General features: G+C 41.2%; 1 protein-coding gene across 1 annotated transcript in view; it reads left to right on the forward strand.

Moving 5' to 3' along the window:
- The window catches only part of CD38 (CD38 molecule), a 51,297-nt gene extending 39,596 nt beyond the window's left edge, over positions 1-11,701 (forward strand). The window contains exons 4-8 of the mRNA XM_008585472.1: positions 1,825-1,910; positions 5,319-5,392; positions 7,013-7,105; positions 7,462-7,548; positions 10,693-11,701. Of these exons, the coding sequence (XP_008583694.1) occupies positions 1,825-1,910; positions 5,319-5,392; positions 7,013-7,105; positions 7,462-7,548; positions 10,693-10,756 (404 nt within the window). The 3' untranslated portion in view covers positions 10,757-11,701. The remainder of the gene's footprint in view (positions 1-1,824; positions 1,911-5,318; positions 5,393-7,012; positions 7,106-7,461; positions 7,549-10,692) is intronic.
- Positions 11,702-14,665: the final 2,964 nt, after the last annotated feature.

Below are 14,665 nucleotides of genomic sequence, written 5' to 3' on the forward strand. Positions count from 1 at the left end.
TCCTTAGAATTATCACTCGAAATTCCTTGTCAGACATTTCAAGGGCTTCTTGTTCTATAGGATCTAGAGCTTGAGAGTTATTACCCTTTGGTGGTGTACTTTCTTGATTTTTCATATTTCTGGTATCTTTCCTTTGATGTTTAGTCATTGTAGCAAGGGACTTCATGGTCCACTGGTTCGACACTATTGTCTGGCTAGGATCCTGCCAGGGCTGCCAATTTGGCACTGCTGCCTCAGTGTCTGCTTGAATGCCTGCTGGCACTCAGGTGTGTGCTTGCCATATGTCTCAGGTCTCTCTAGAGAGGTGCCTCTCTGGTCAGTGCACACTCGGCTGGGCTGGGGATGGGGTCCTGCAGTGGTGAGGCCTTCCTGCTAGGTCACATGCTGGTGCCATGAGGCACGTGGTCTCCTCAGGACTCGGGCCTCTCTGGGCGTTCACCTCTCTGGTTGGCGCACACTTGGCTGGGGTGTGGATGGGGTCCAGCAGCAGTGAGGCCTACCTGCTTGGTTGCACACTGGTACCGCAGGGCCGAGTCATTTTTTCTTTAAAAATTTTTTAATGTACTTAAGATGTACAGTGTGATGTTTTGATATATATATAAATACTGAACCAATTACTACAGTGAAGCTAATTAACATATCCTCTCTTCACATAGTTAACATTTTTCTGTGGTGATATGCCCTCTTTCTTACTGCCCCCAGCCAATCAGTCACCGACCTAATCTATTTGCGTGGTAATTCATCCTTCCTATCCCATTAGCACTGCCTGAGTCCAGCACATGAACACACTTTCCTTTCTTGCTGGGTCTGTTGTATTCTTACTGCTCACTCTTCACCCTCTGGCAACCACAGTGCTCTTCCTGAGATGAAAATGTGATTGTATCTGTCTCTTACCCAAACCTAAATAGAAAGTCTAAATTCCTTGGCATGACCTGGCCTCCATCTCTTATCCGTCTCATCTTCTATCACTCCTCTCCTCACCCCTTCTGCTCTGGGAGCACTAATATGAACACACTAGGCTGTCTCACAGCTCTGTGCCTTTGCATATCTTCTTTCTGCATGGAGCACCTTTCTTTATCTTGTCTGCCTGAAGACTCCTGTTCATCCTTCAAAACCAAGTTCAATGTCAACTTTCCCTGCTGGTGCTGCACAAGCTTCATCCCACGTTGTTCTTTCTCTGGTTTATTTGATTACACATGACATTATGTGTTCTCTGAAGGCAAGGCTCTCATCTAATTCACCTCTTATCCCCAGGGCATAACACTCAATAAATGTTTGTGCATTAAGGCAGATACCCTTGGGAGATGTGACAAGGAAACGATTCATTCATGCTCAGTGTCTATTACACCTCACCGAGGGCTGAGCCTGTCTTGATGAGCGTGAGTGTAGAAGACTCTGAGGACATCTGGGCCTAAGGTGTGGGGACTTAGGGAGGTTGGAGAGGAACCTGTCAACAATAGAGAGTTGTCAGGAAGCAGAGAAGTGGTTGGTGAGAGTGACCCTTGGAGGCCTGGTTTTGTTTGTAATTCTTCCTGAATGTGGGGGTTTGTCTCTATGGAATGAACTTTTGCTGCCATTTCCCAGAATGATGGCTTAAAACCTGTCACTGTGTTCCTGTTTGGGATTTGGAAGGTAAGGTGAGGACTTGGAAGGGAGTCAGGGGACACTTAGTTAAATTAGGTCGAGATGTGCCCGTTCTCCATCCTCCATCTTGGCAGTGATGCCAGTGAAAAATAGCCTGTGATGGGACAGCCAGGGGAGAATGGAGCTTACTTATGCTCTTTCTCTTCTACTTAATTGTTTTCTGTAAACTATGTCTTTTAGAAATGAACTATCAGTCTTGCCCAGACTGGAAGAAAGACTGCAGCAACAACCCTAATTCAGTATTCTGGAAAATGGTTTCCCAGAGGGTAAGTACAAAGCAGTGAAATTCTAGCATGTTGGAAACTAAAGAATTTAAGATCTCATCCAGTCCGTGGTTGGTTTTAACACTTTTTGGATCACAGATCTTTTTGGGAATAAAAGTATAGGATTTTTTTTCCTGAGAAAAAGGTTCAGAAGCACATGCCAGAATATTTTCACATACAATTTTCAAGCATTCATGGAGGGTTCGTGGGCTTCAGTTGAAGAATCTTTGCTCTCACCCATTCTTTGACTTTGGTTGCCAGGAAGCAGGGGCTTGATTCAATCCTTTAATTCAGGTCAACCTTAGATTCCTAGAACAGTCTTAATAATCTGCATTTATAGAGCACTTACTATGTGCCAGATACAGTCCTCAGATCTTTACATGAATTAAAAACTTTCATGCTCACAAAAACCCTATTAAGTAGGTACCATGAGTATCACACCCATTTTGTAGATGCCAATATGGAGGTACAGGTAAATAAGCAATCTACCAATTGCAGACAATTAGTAAATGGCAGATTTGGAGTGTATCCCATGTTGTCTGACTCCAGATCCAGTGTCTGGGCTGGGAAATGCTCACCATGCCCCCTGCTCCCCACCTATTGCTGATTTTACTTGAAGCTATCTGTATCCATTTTTCTTATAAGTTACTTCTTTGCAAGTGGACTAGGAAAAAAAAAAGAAAGAGAAATAAAGAAAGCAAGAAACAAATGAAAGAGGAAGAGGCAGTAAAAATACACTAATTTTAATTCTCCAAAATTAAACTTACGCTTCTGAGGAGCTGGGGCAAATAAAAACTTATGTTAATTAATTGCATATGTGTTAGTCTGTTTGTGCTGCTATAACAAAATACCTGAGACTGGGCAATTGATAAAGAAAAGAAATTTATTTCCTCACTGTTCTGGAGGCTGGAAAGTCCAAGATCAAGGCTCCAGAAGATTCAGGGTCTGGCCAGAGCTATTCTCTGCTTCCAAGATTGCACTTTGTTGCTGCATCCTCACATGGTAGAAGGAGAAGGGAAAAAAGTGGTGGGGTAGTTCCCTTGAACCCTTTTGTAAGGCACAAATCCCCACCTCCTAAAGTCCCCACCTCTTAATACTGTCACGTTAAGTCTTAGGTTCCAACATGTGAATTTTGAGGAAGACATATACATTCATATGTCACATATTTGTGACAAGCCTGGAGGTGCCTTTGCTATGTCATTCTCATTTAGTCCTCTCAGTAGATAGCGTGAGAAGGTACAAATTCCCACATTAAAGGTGAAGAAACTAAGACTTAGAGGCTAAGTGACTCATCCAGGGTCACTGTGTTAGTAAGTAGGAGAGGTGAGAGGCTCACCTAGGTCTGCCTGATTGCAAAGTCACGCTCTTCAATTTTATTGTTTGAATCTGCTTATTGGTTCTGTCTCCTAAACGGCAGGCTTGATCTTCCTTAACTCTCTGTTAGTACCTAACTGAACACCTGCCTTAAGGGGATTCAGGTAAACCCTCCTATGGCGGAGAAAGGCGAACAGCCTGGGGGTTGAAGTAAGGAGATCACCTTTAAATTCGGGCAAATTCCTTAACCATTCTGACCCTTAGATTCCTCATTTGTCAAATGGAGATCAAAATATGCCTGTTCCTTAGGGTTCCTGCAATGTTTAAATAAGATACCATTTTCCTGTCAAATAACTGAGAATCCGTCCATTTAACAAGTAATTGTTGAGTACCTCCCATGTGCTGTGAAAAATCAGGGGCGCTGAGTACTTTCTGTTTGTTTGTTTTTTCCTAGAATAGCTTCTGTTTATTTCCTCTCTCTATCATATATTTTAGGGAAATGCTATTGCTAAAAACTTTTAAAGCCAAGTCATATTTTATACATATCAAGCATCTACTTGTGATCCCCGCTCAGTCCTTGGTGCTGGGAGGACAGTGGTGAAGGAGATTGAAGGTGCCCTGTTGTCGTGAGCTACCTGGGCACCTGCACCTTTATCTTTGCAAAATGCTCATCGATGTTTGTGGATGGTCTTCTTTTGTCAGACTAGTCCTTTTCCTTTTCTGACAATAGAGGAAGTGCTGCTTGGTGGCTCAAATCCCCACCTCACCTCCTTGCTTCCAAGTTATGTGACCCTGAGACAAACTGACCGATAGTTACCTTGTGGGAACTCTTGAGAATTATATCTTGTGGGGTCCATGCCTGGCACCTGAAAGTACTCTTTTGAGTTGGTACTCATGATTAGTAATAACAATTGAGCCTCTGTCCCTTTGCTCATCACCTCCAGTGAAAGACAGAAGCAGCATTAAATTTCACAGTCCAGTTTCAAATCCTTCGGTGGTGTTAATAACACCTGCATATTAATCTAACATCCAGATTCCTTGGTAAAGCATTCATGGCCCAGCATGAATTAACTTGTTTGCCCAATTTCAGCATCCACGGGCATTTCCCCCCAACCACCAGTGCTCTCTTAAATTCTTAGGTCTTTCTGTTCATGGCTGCCTCAGTCTTCACCTGGTGCAATCCTGTTCATCTTTCAGGACTTGGCTTTTGTGCCTTCCTTTATGCTTTTCTTGTTCTTTCCTAATTTCTACCACAGAGTATTAGACTTCTTACTTCCTCTTTTTTTTTTTTTTCCTTTTTGTCTTTTTTCATGTCCGGCAATGGATCGCAACCCTCAGTGTCGCGCCCGCACCTCGCTCAGCCAGTGAGTGGGAACCGGTCTGTATGGGGGATCCGAACCCTCGGCGGGAGCGCCGCCGCACTCCCAAGCGGCGCACTGTAGCAGTGCACCACCGGGCCGGCCCTTCTTACTTCCTCTTGCCCTTCCTCCCTCCCATCCTCTTTCCTTCCATGGATTTTTCCTGGTCACCATGCACCAGGTACAAGGCACCCCAGGCTGTGGAATGTTTGCTGCATGAAGAAATAAAATGCCTTGCTCAATCATATTCATTCATTCATTCATTCCTCCCTTTTCTTTTTCCAGGACTCAGGGTCACCTTCTCTTTCCTCAGTTTCCCCTTTCATGGTGTTTCCATTTCCCTTACTCCTGAATTGTCCACCCTGCTCCCACTAAATGACATGTAGTGTCTGTAGTGCATGACAGAGAGCTTTCATCTTCCTCCTCTAGCGACATTCCTCTTACTTATCTGGACTTCTACCTTCTGAACTACCAAATTTAGCAGCCCTGTGAACAATGACATTGAACTGCGTTGTTCAAATACAGATTGGAGTAAATGCTTTGAGAACTCTGACGTGAAGCATCATCCCTCCAATGGCTTGGATAAATATTATATAGACCTGGCATTCCTGTACCAAAACCACACAGGATATTCCCTCCTTCACCAGCTAACGCTAAGCACTGTTTTGAATGGAACTGCTGGGACAAGGTGATTAAATTTGCATGTTGAAGAATGGTGGGCATTTTTTTTTTTTTTAAGTTTGCAGAAGCTGCCTGTGGTGTGGTCCAAGTGATGCTCAATGGGTCCATCAGTAAAACCTTTAACAAAGACAGGTACTCATTTCCTTACCTTCTATTTGCAAGGGTTATCATAGCCTCCTGTTGGATATTTCATCCCTAGAAAGAACATGCTTTGCATGTTTCAAGTCAGTCCTGAAGATTTGGGCTAAAAAAGGTAAACATTTTTATTCTCTGGAGAGATTTGCCTTTCTGAGTCAATGCTTTTGTCTCAGGAGAATTACAAATTTCTCCTTTGCTTAAAATCCTTTAATGGTTGTGCGGTATATGCATGTATTGAAACAACACGCTCTGTTCCACAAATGTGTACAAGTAAATGTTAAATTCAACAAATAAATAAAATCCTCTAATGGTCCTAGTGGCTGCCACATTGCAGCCAGCCCTTGCTCTTGACTTTTCCAGGCCTGGTGTAATTTTCTCAGCTTTCGCTCCCATTAGACTCCATCCTGCCCATTTCCCACCTTTCTTCACACTGTTCCCCCATATAACCTGCCTCTTCTTCCCCCTTCTGCCTGTCTCAATCCTTACCATCCACGAAGATCTGGCCTGACTCCTCTTTCCTCCACAAAGAGCGTGAATCCCAATTCAGCAGTAAAATTATTCCTGGGAATGTTGGGAACTGTGCTGAGCTTCCAGCCTTCACGATCTCTTTGCAGGCATTGTCAGCAACGTACTGCAAGGGTTAAAAGTGAGGGGACTGCAGAGCTCATTGCACATTCCCTGCATGACCTAAGGCAGGGCACCTAACCTCTGTGAGCCCCTGTATATGTACCTGAAGAGGTGATGGTAACGTGAAGACTGAGATAATGTACGAAAAATGCTGAGCTCTTGCCTAACAGAGAAAGTGCTCAATGAGCTTAGCTTCAGCTGTCACTCTCTTGTGGACTCCTCACCACTGAATCTGGCCACACCCACCCCTTCCCAGTCTGACCTCCTTCTATATTTAGTTTTTACCTCTTGATTGCCTTTTGGCTTTTGATCTCTAATCTTTCCCCAGATAAGGCTGGTTGAAGGAGGGAGCATATGTTAATTTGTCCCGAGAACTGTAGTGCCCAATACTAATTTCCCCTTCCTCCTGTGCTAATATTTAATTCTACAACAAAGATTTGTCCTTATCTTCTTCTGATCCCAAACTTTTGGGTGAAAGTGTTAACATTTCAGAATTTTTTAATCTCATATTAGGGATCTAAGTACTTGTAACACAAGCAGCAGCTGTCAGAGACTAACAGGGATGGGTTTAGGAATGGGATTAGGGCAGGCATCAGGGGCTTGTAGAGCACTGCTTCTCAGACTTCACTGAGCATGGGAATCTCCTGGGGATTGTAAACTCCAAATTAATCCAGGAGGTGGTGGTGGGATGAGATTCTGCAGCTCTAACTAGGTCCCAGGTGATGCTTTTTACATTGACCTTAGGACTACTCTGAATAGCAAGTAAAGAATAAGCAACAACATACAGATTAAAAATCTTATTTTGAATCTTGTCAATTGAGAGTCATGTCAAATGAGAAAAAGTGACTGTTTCTAATGCAAATTATTGATCCATTCCAAACAGTAGGTTTTAACCAGTGGCATCCTGTCTGCTGGTTTTTGACATAGGGTGTGGATGCCTGAATGCTTTAGTTTGTGGTTGACAATATTCTTTCTTTTCTATGTTAGCATTTTTGGAAGTTTGGAAATCTTCAAGCTGCAACCAGAGAAGGTTCATACACTACAAGCCTGGGTGATGCATACTATCGAAGGAGTTGCCAGGTATGTCTTACTACTTTGTACTCAAGGATTATTTTATGAATTAGTCCATCAAATAATCCATAGTCACAAGAATGCACTGGGAACAGACTGGATCAGGAAATGAATGGGGTCTTACTCTGCATTTAGCCCATCCCTGCAACCTCTTAATTTTATTTCTGTGCAGTAATTTCTGACTGCTTGACACCTGAGGCTCCCCTGATGACCTGAAGGCTCTTAGAGGCTGAACCTCTGCTCCACCTCTTCACCTGGGCTTTGTCCAGGGCGTGCTACCAAAAGAAACTAGGAAACTCAGGCTTTTGCAAGATCAAGTGTTTGCAAGATCTTGTTATTTTAATACTTTCTTCTTTCTTCCCCAGTGACTCATGCTCCAGTTCCTCCATAAATGAGCTGAAATTAATTCTAAGCCAAAAGAATATTACATTTATCTGCCAGAATGATTACAGGTAATTGATTTCTTCTTGAAGGAGAAAAGGCAGTCTTGCCATTGGTAGGTGTTTCCCCTTTCCTTGGCTACCTCTGAGCTGGGAGGGCTGCAGGAATCTTGCCTGGCCATGATGGTGGTCTGAGTGATGACCTATAGTGACCTCTGTCTCTCCCCCGGCCTTGCCCAAGAGGTTTTCCTAGCCAGTGGCCTTCGCTTGGCCACCTTCCCCCATCTCCTTCCTTCCCTACCCGCCCCCAGCAGTAATTTGGCTTTCAAGCTGACCCAGCCTTTGAGGGCTTATTTCCTGGTGTCCTGAGTGAGGGGCCTTGCCCAAGGCTTTTAGGCCTGCAAGGTTTCCGGGGAACAAAAGCATATTTTGCCAAGACCTTTCTCTCAAGATGTAAAATTTTCATAACTTGGCATAATTTTGCATGTGAAATTTCCTTAGTTGGATCTGGGTGCAGATTCCTAACACTTGGTAAGTTGCCACATGAAAGTCTACCAAGATTTATTTTTTTCAATTAAAAAATGTAAAATCTTAAAAAAAAAATTACTGGTTATCCATGTGTATTCGAGAAGCATTTAAAATTACAGATAGATATATAATTTTAAAGTTACCTGTAACTGTTTTCAAACCTGGGACCCCCTCACTTATTTTTAAGAGTTGTAGCCAATGATGTAGGTAAGGATTCCGTGCTGGAAGCATCATTGAAGATTTTCTCCATGTGATCACTGTGAACATGACTGATACAGAGAGAAAAGGTTTTTCAAAGCACGTGGAAGCTGAAGTGCTAGAATATTTTTCCTGTCTCTTTCACATCACCAATCTCTCCCGCCACCTGCTTCATGAAGGCAGAAAGATAGATTCAAGGGACTGATGGCTTTTGTTTCTCAAATGACCCATATTTCCCATCAATCGGCTGGCTCTTACCTGAAAACTGCCAGAGAATTTCATGTGCATTCTGCAGCAGTTAGATGGGAAAACAAAGAACAAAGGAACAACTATAAAAGAAACCTTGCAGACATCTGACAGCCTAAATTAGTCAAAGATATTTTGCATAGCGAACCTAGAATACTAGAAGCCTAGGAGAAGACTGGCAAATTAAAATGAGTCTTATCCCCAACACTCTTTTATCTTTTTTCCTGTATTAAACATTTCCCTCTCTTTCATTAATGGCCAGAAGACCTTTCTATTAAAACCCATCAGTGACCGTCACTGTGCCTGCTCCAGGGTCCAGGTGAGCTCACTCATTCTCCATCTGGAAAGAATATATAGGCATAGATAGCTTCTGTTTGGACTTGTACAGACATAAGCCATGTGGGAAGCAGATCATTTGTAAGCCAGCATCTGGCACTCAGAGCATTAGATCGTGTAACCTTAAACTTGGGGATCATATTTAAAATCACTGTTTATTTTCTCCAACCATGAGGTCATAATATATACATCATGACTCTTTAATTACCAGACCCGTAGGGCCCCTTGTTGTACCTAAGAGTTGTGTGGCTTTGGAGGACAGCTTTCTGACTCTAGGGGAGCCCGAAATGAATGTCAGGGATATAGACATAGACTGTAGTTTAAATCTCTTCATCCCAAACGTATGTTCTGCTTTTAGCAAACTTTTGTCCAGCTGTTTTGGTGTGATTATTTCATAAGCAAACAAAAGTGTAATTTTATTTATATAGATTAGACTCCCTAATTATTCTAATGTTACCCTTAATAAATTCCACAAACACCATTAACATTTGGCTGTATATCCTTTAAGACTTCCTTTTTTCCCCCCATATACACACTCATAGACCTGATAAAATATTTGCAGAGTTTCTCAACATATGTTTTAACCAGTGGAGTAAACAGAGGTAACAATAGTTTTTTGGATTATCGTAAATACAGCAAATGTCAGCATACATTATCTGGTTAGTACCCCCGAGCAGCATGTAAAAAAAACACCTAAAAGGATGCATTAATCCATTTTACTTCAAAATATACTGTCTCTATCCATCAAAATGTTATCCGACATATGAAAGGTGTGTCCATTTTGTTGGGACGTTGGATACGAATACTTAACATATTTATGGAGAGAGATCATCTTAACAGCATAATTACTTCTTCTTTTCCAAAATTGAATTCTCAATAAATTAGAAACTGTAATTAAGAAACATATTCATAGTCTCCTCATTTAATATCAAGCAAAGATAGCTGCAAAAATCCTAGTCTTAGATTCCTTTTCCATAGCAATATGTCCTTAAGGAAGAGAATACTTTTTTCCCTAGAATGTGCTCATATGGGCGATCCCAGGTGACCATATTGGTGAGAATGAAGTGACTCTAAACTTAGAGCTGCTGTGCCCAACTGGTCATGCAAATTGGCTAGATATGAACCTGAGATGACTCACAAGGGCAGTTTCTGACAACTCTCCCTTCCAGAGGCCCAGGGATGCTGGCAGCTTCTTCCAAGGAATGCTCTCTTCCTTGATTCGCATTTAGCAAAATTAGATTTAGCTACAATTTAATGATCCACTTTCCCTGCAATCCACCTCTCCTCACCCCCCATGTGCTAGACACTCCCATTGGACCCTGTAGCTTTGTTATCTCATTCCTATGAAAATGATAGTCGTTCACCTGTTAGATGCATACCTAAGGCTTGCTCCGTGTTAAGGAAGTGTGGTCCTCTTGCTGGTAGCCCCCAGCCTTCTCCTACAGGGTCTGTAACCCCTGTGCCACCTCTGATCCTTTGATCCAACACTCACTCAGGAAACTCTAAAAAGAGGAAAACAAATCACCCACAGAAACTCTGGGGGTCCCTGGTCCCAGTTGCTACTTCTGCTGTTTCTTGGTCATCTGCTGACATTGATAGCACGTATCTCTGACAAGTTATAGCCAGACATTTGTTCTCACCTGCACATATGACTGTCGAACACTCCTTCTCAGTATTTATTTCTATGGCTGTACAAATAAAGTGAAAGTAAATTGGGCCACACTTGAAGTCATTCACTCCTGGATGAGACCTTTCTCGGTGTTGTCACTGCCTCAGAGGTGCTTGTGTGGATGCTAAGTGGTCTGTGCCTACTTTTGTTGCTAATGAAGGGGTTTCTTTCACTAAAGAATCGAGCCACAGATGGGTCAGACTGCCTGTTGATCTCCTTTTTCTGCTCTTCTGTCATAGGCCTGCCAGATTTGTTCAGTGTGTGAAAAACCCTGAGCACTTAGGTTGCAGATCTATTGTCTGAGCCAATCGCCATGAGTGTTCTCGATCTTCAACTGCTTGAAGCATGCACCAACATACGAGACTCAGCAGATCCACTGGTGGAGAGCTGAAGATTTTGGGGAGTCCTCTGTCATAATGTCAGCACTGGAGATGGAAGCCTTTTCCCCCAAAGTCTTAAAATAATATGTTATCGGTATAGTTTTTATTGTGTGATCTACTAATATTAAAAAAAGATTATCATATAAAATGAGAATGAAAATTTTATATTGTTATTTTGTTTTAATTTTCATGTGATATGTTCATGCTGTTTATATGTGGATAACATCCTTTCTATTGAAAAATGACCACACAAAACCTCTCTTATTAAACAGGCAAGAAAAGTAGATGCCCAAGCTTTTCAGAAAACATTACATTTCCAAACAAATGCCCGTGTCCCGTGATGTATTTTTGTACCCTTCCTGCAGATAGTCAGACTATAAACTCTATGTCATGGGCATGTTGTGGAAAAGTATTCTGTAGGATATAAGCTACCCATGTAATTGGTGCTTTACTCTAAGCCTTCCAAAGGCCCTGTGAAGTCGATATTATTATCGGCCATTTTTAGGTGAGAAAATAGGAGCTCAAAGAGGTTACTGAATTTTCCTACAGTCATACATTTAGTATCAAAGTAGAGGCTAGAGAGCTCTGTCCAACTCCAAAGTACCTATGCTCTTTTTTTCTAGGTCTATAATACCAAACTGTAGCTTATGATCTCTTCCAACAGATGCATTTTGGGTTAAATTGGATGTAATAGAATCTGAAATGTGATTTTTCTGGATGGCTTCAAAACAGATACATTGTTTTCCTTCTCTTCCTCTTTCTCCTCAGCCTCATGCTCAGTGTCTTATACATGTAGTATGCAGTTAAAATACATTTGTTCCTGGCAATTTATGTTTTCTCCCCCCCACCTTTTTTTTTTTTTTTTTTTCCCCCTGGGTTTTTTTGAAAGATCTATGATCTCTTCCAACAGATGCATTTTGGGTTAAATTGGATGTAATAGAATCTGAAATGTGATTTTTCTGGATGGCTTCAAAACAGATACATTGTTTTCCTTCTCTTCCTCTTTCTCCTCAGCCTCATGCTCAGTGTCTTATACATGTAGTATGCAGTTAAAATACATTTGTTCCTGGCAATTTATGTTTTCTCCCCCCCACCTTTTTTTTTTTTTTTTTAGATTAGTCTTGCTTGGGGCTTATCAATTTTATTACTTTTTCAGAGAGTCAACCTTTGTTGAATTTTCCTTTCTGTTTAATTGGGTTTTGCTATTCTCTTTATTATTAGAAATATAGAAATTTCTTCTAATTTCTTTGGGTATCTCTATTCAAGTTCTTGAGATGGTAACCTAGATCGCTGATTTTTCAGCCTGTTTTCTTTTCTGATACGTACATTTTAGTACTATAAATTTCCCTCAGAGCTCTGCATTAGCTGTAGCTCTTAAGTTTTGATATGTCTATTTTCATTATCATTCAATTAAAAATATTTTCTCATTTCATTGTTAGGTAAAAGTGTGTTGCTTAACTTTCAACATCTGGAGATGTTTTTTTTAAAACATATGTATTGAGTAAAGAATTAATAAACTAATTTGAGACTCCAGGGAATCTGCTTGGTTTGTTGAAAATAGCATATATTTTGGAGTTAGGCATTTCTGGGTTCATATTCTGGCATCACTTTGTGTTCCTGAGCAAAATACTTAACCTCTCTGAACTTCAGCTTCCTTGACACTCAAATAAGGATTATACACTTACCCCTATTAAAATGCGGTGAGTACTGAAGAAGCTGGCAGAAGCTGACAGTCTAGCACAGAGCCTGGTACATAAACAAGCTCTCAGCCAGCATCGCACCTTTCTCCCTTCCCCTGGTTGTCGATTCCATTTCCTTCAGAGGCTCTTGCAGCTGAGGCACCGTGGTCCATCCAGGGATTCTTCACTAGCCCCCTTTCCACTTCAGCACATCCTCATGGGAATTTGGTCTTGGCTGGATTAAAGGATGGGTGTTTGGGACCAGTTCCGATTGAGATTCAGACTTGCTTCACATTCCAACCAATGCCACCTGAAGAATGTCTTCAGAAACAGGACCCCACCAATCCACTGGGCAACCTGGCTATTTTCCTCTTATGACTCTCTCCGCTTTATTGTTGAGCTCAGTTGCTGATTTCTGGACTCACTAATGTTCTTGCTCACCGGGATACCCTTTGAAGAGGTTGCTTGTGCCAGAAAAATTTTGTTCTTTACATCTCCTTCCAAAAATGAAATGGATGGAATAGAAATCAATTTGCAAGAGGCTTCCTCCAGAAAGGTTCATTTGAGTGTTCAAGTTTGGAGCCAGGTAAGAACCGAGGGGAAGCTAGTTCCAAGGTTTTCAAACCATGCTGCTGAGGGTCCCAGGAGCCATGGAGGTGCTTGGGAGCTGAGATGCTTTTTTTTTTCCCTTGTACCACCTTGTGTATCTTCATTACTCTGATGTCCCACATCTACCTCCTTTCTCTCTGTAATTCTGACCTAGGGTGTCTTTGCCATTAACCATGCAACCATCTCTAGCCCTAATGACTTTCTGACCTACAAATATAAATAGGCTCCCCAAATTCCTCTTATTATAAGTGACTTCTCTACTGGATTACCTACTGCTCATAAACCTAATATTTTACTCATCAACCTGCTACTCCCTGTCTCCCCACTCTATTCTTGTCTGTTCTAGAAGATTCTCTGACCATCATAACTTGCACCCACTGTCATACTTACCCAAAGTCTGTGGGAATGACCTAGACCCTAATGCCCCTTTTCTAATTTCTTGAGGCTCGCTATTTTCCTACTGTAAAGGTTCTTGACCTTATAATGTTGAGGCACACTTTCAAATACAAAATTCGAGGCTGAATACTTGTAAGGATACACATACATATGTAAATGCATATATGTATGTATGTGTGTATGTATAGATGTATACATATATACACAAACGCTTTCTTGTTACCAAAACAGTGTCTCTCAATCAATGGTAATACAGCATTCAGTGGGCCTTTCTGTAATCCTGAGTCACAGTTTGTGCTGACCTGCTTAGTGCTGTGTCTGTGTCTCTTATATAGCTGACAGGTCAAGCTATCAAATGTGTTGGCAAGACATTGTTTCTTTGGCTTTGTCTTGGCAGCTTTCTGTAACTTTCTTAGTTCTTGTTTGAAATAAGCTCAATCCATGTCTGCATACCCTCTGATACAAAGGCATCTCCTTCCTCCTTAAAACAATTTCTAAATTTGTAACGTGAGTGTCTCAGGAAGACTCTGTATCTGTGGATATATATATATATATATGCGTATATATTAGAGTAGATTAAAAAGTTCATGGAAAAATTTGTATTATTGTTTAATCCTATTTTTCCATGAACTTTTTGAAGTAGTTTGTGGAAAAATTGTATTAGAAGAGAATACAAATCCTTCCATGAACTTTTCAAAGACCCCTTGTGTGTGTGTGTGTGTATTACATATATATTCACATACACACATATATCTAGATGCATGATAATATTTAACATATATACGTATATAGGTGTGCACGCACATTCCCACATATGTTCAGATGTATTATGTGTTATGTATATTGTAAAGATGCTCATGCATGATGTAAATGTGAGTGTACTTCAAAAGTTCATGGAAAGATTTTCATTATCTTTTGATTCTATTTTTCCATGAACTTTCTGAAGTACTCTTGTATTTGTAGTAGTGTCATTAATATGTGGTGTTAATTGGTATGGTAAGTGTGAAAACATGCTACTGGAATAGTTCTAATTGGGGAAGGTCACCAACCCCAGAAAGTCAGGCATCCTTATATGGAATTGAAAGTGGTGTTTGGATCAAACTACAAAGATGGTATAATTAGTTTCTTTGGGTGCTGTATCAAATTGC

The sequence above is a fragment of the Galeopterus variegatus genome, unplaced genomic scaffold (genome assembly GCF_000696425.1).
Source record: "Galeopterus variegatus unplaced genomic scaffold, G_variegatus-3.0.2 Scaffold3588, whole genome shotgun sequence".
NCBI lineage: Eukaryota > Metazoa > Chordata > Mammalia > Dermoptera > Cynocephalidae > Galeopterus > Galeopterus variegatus.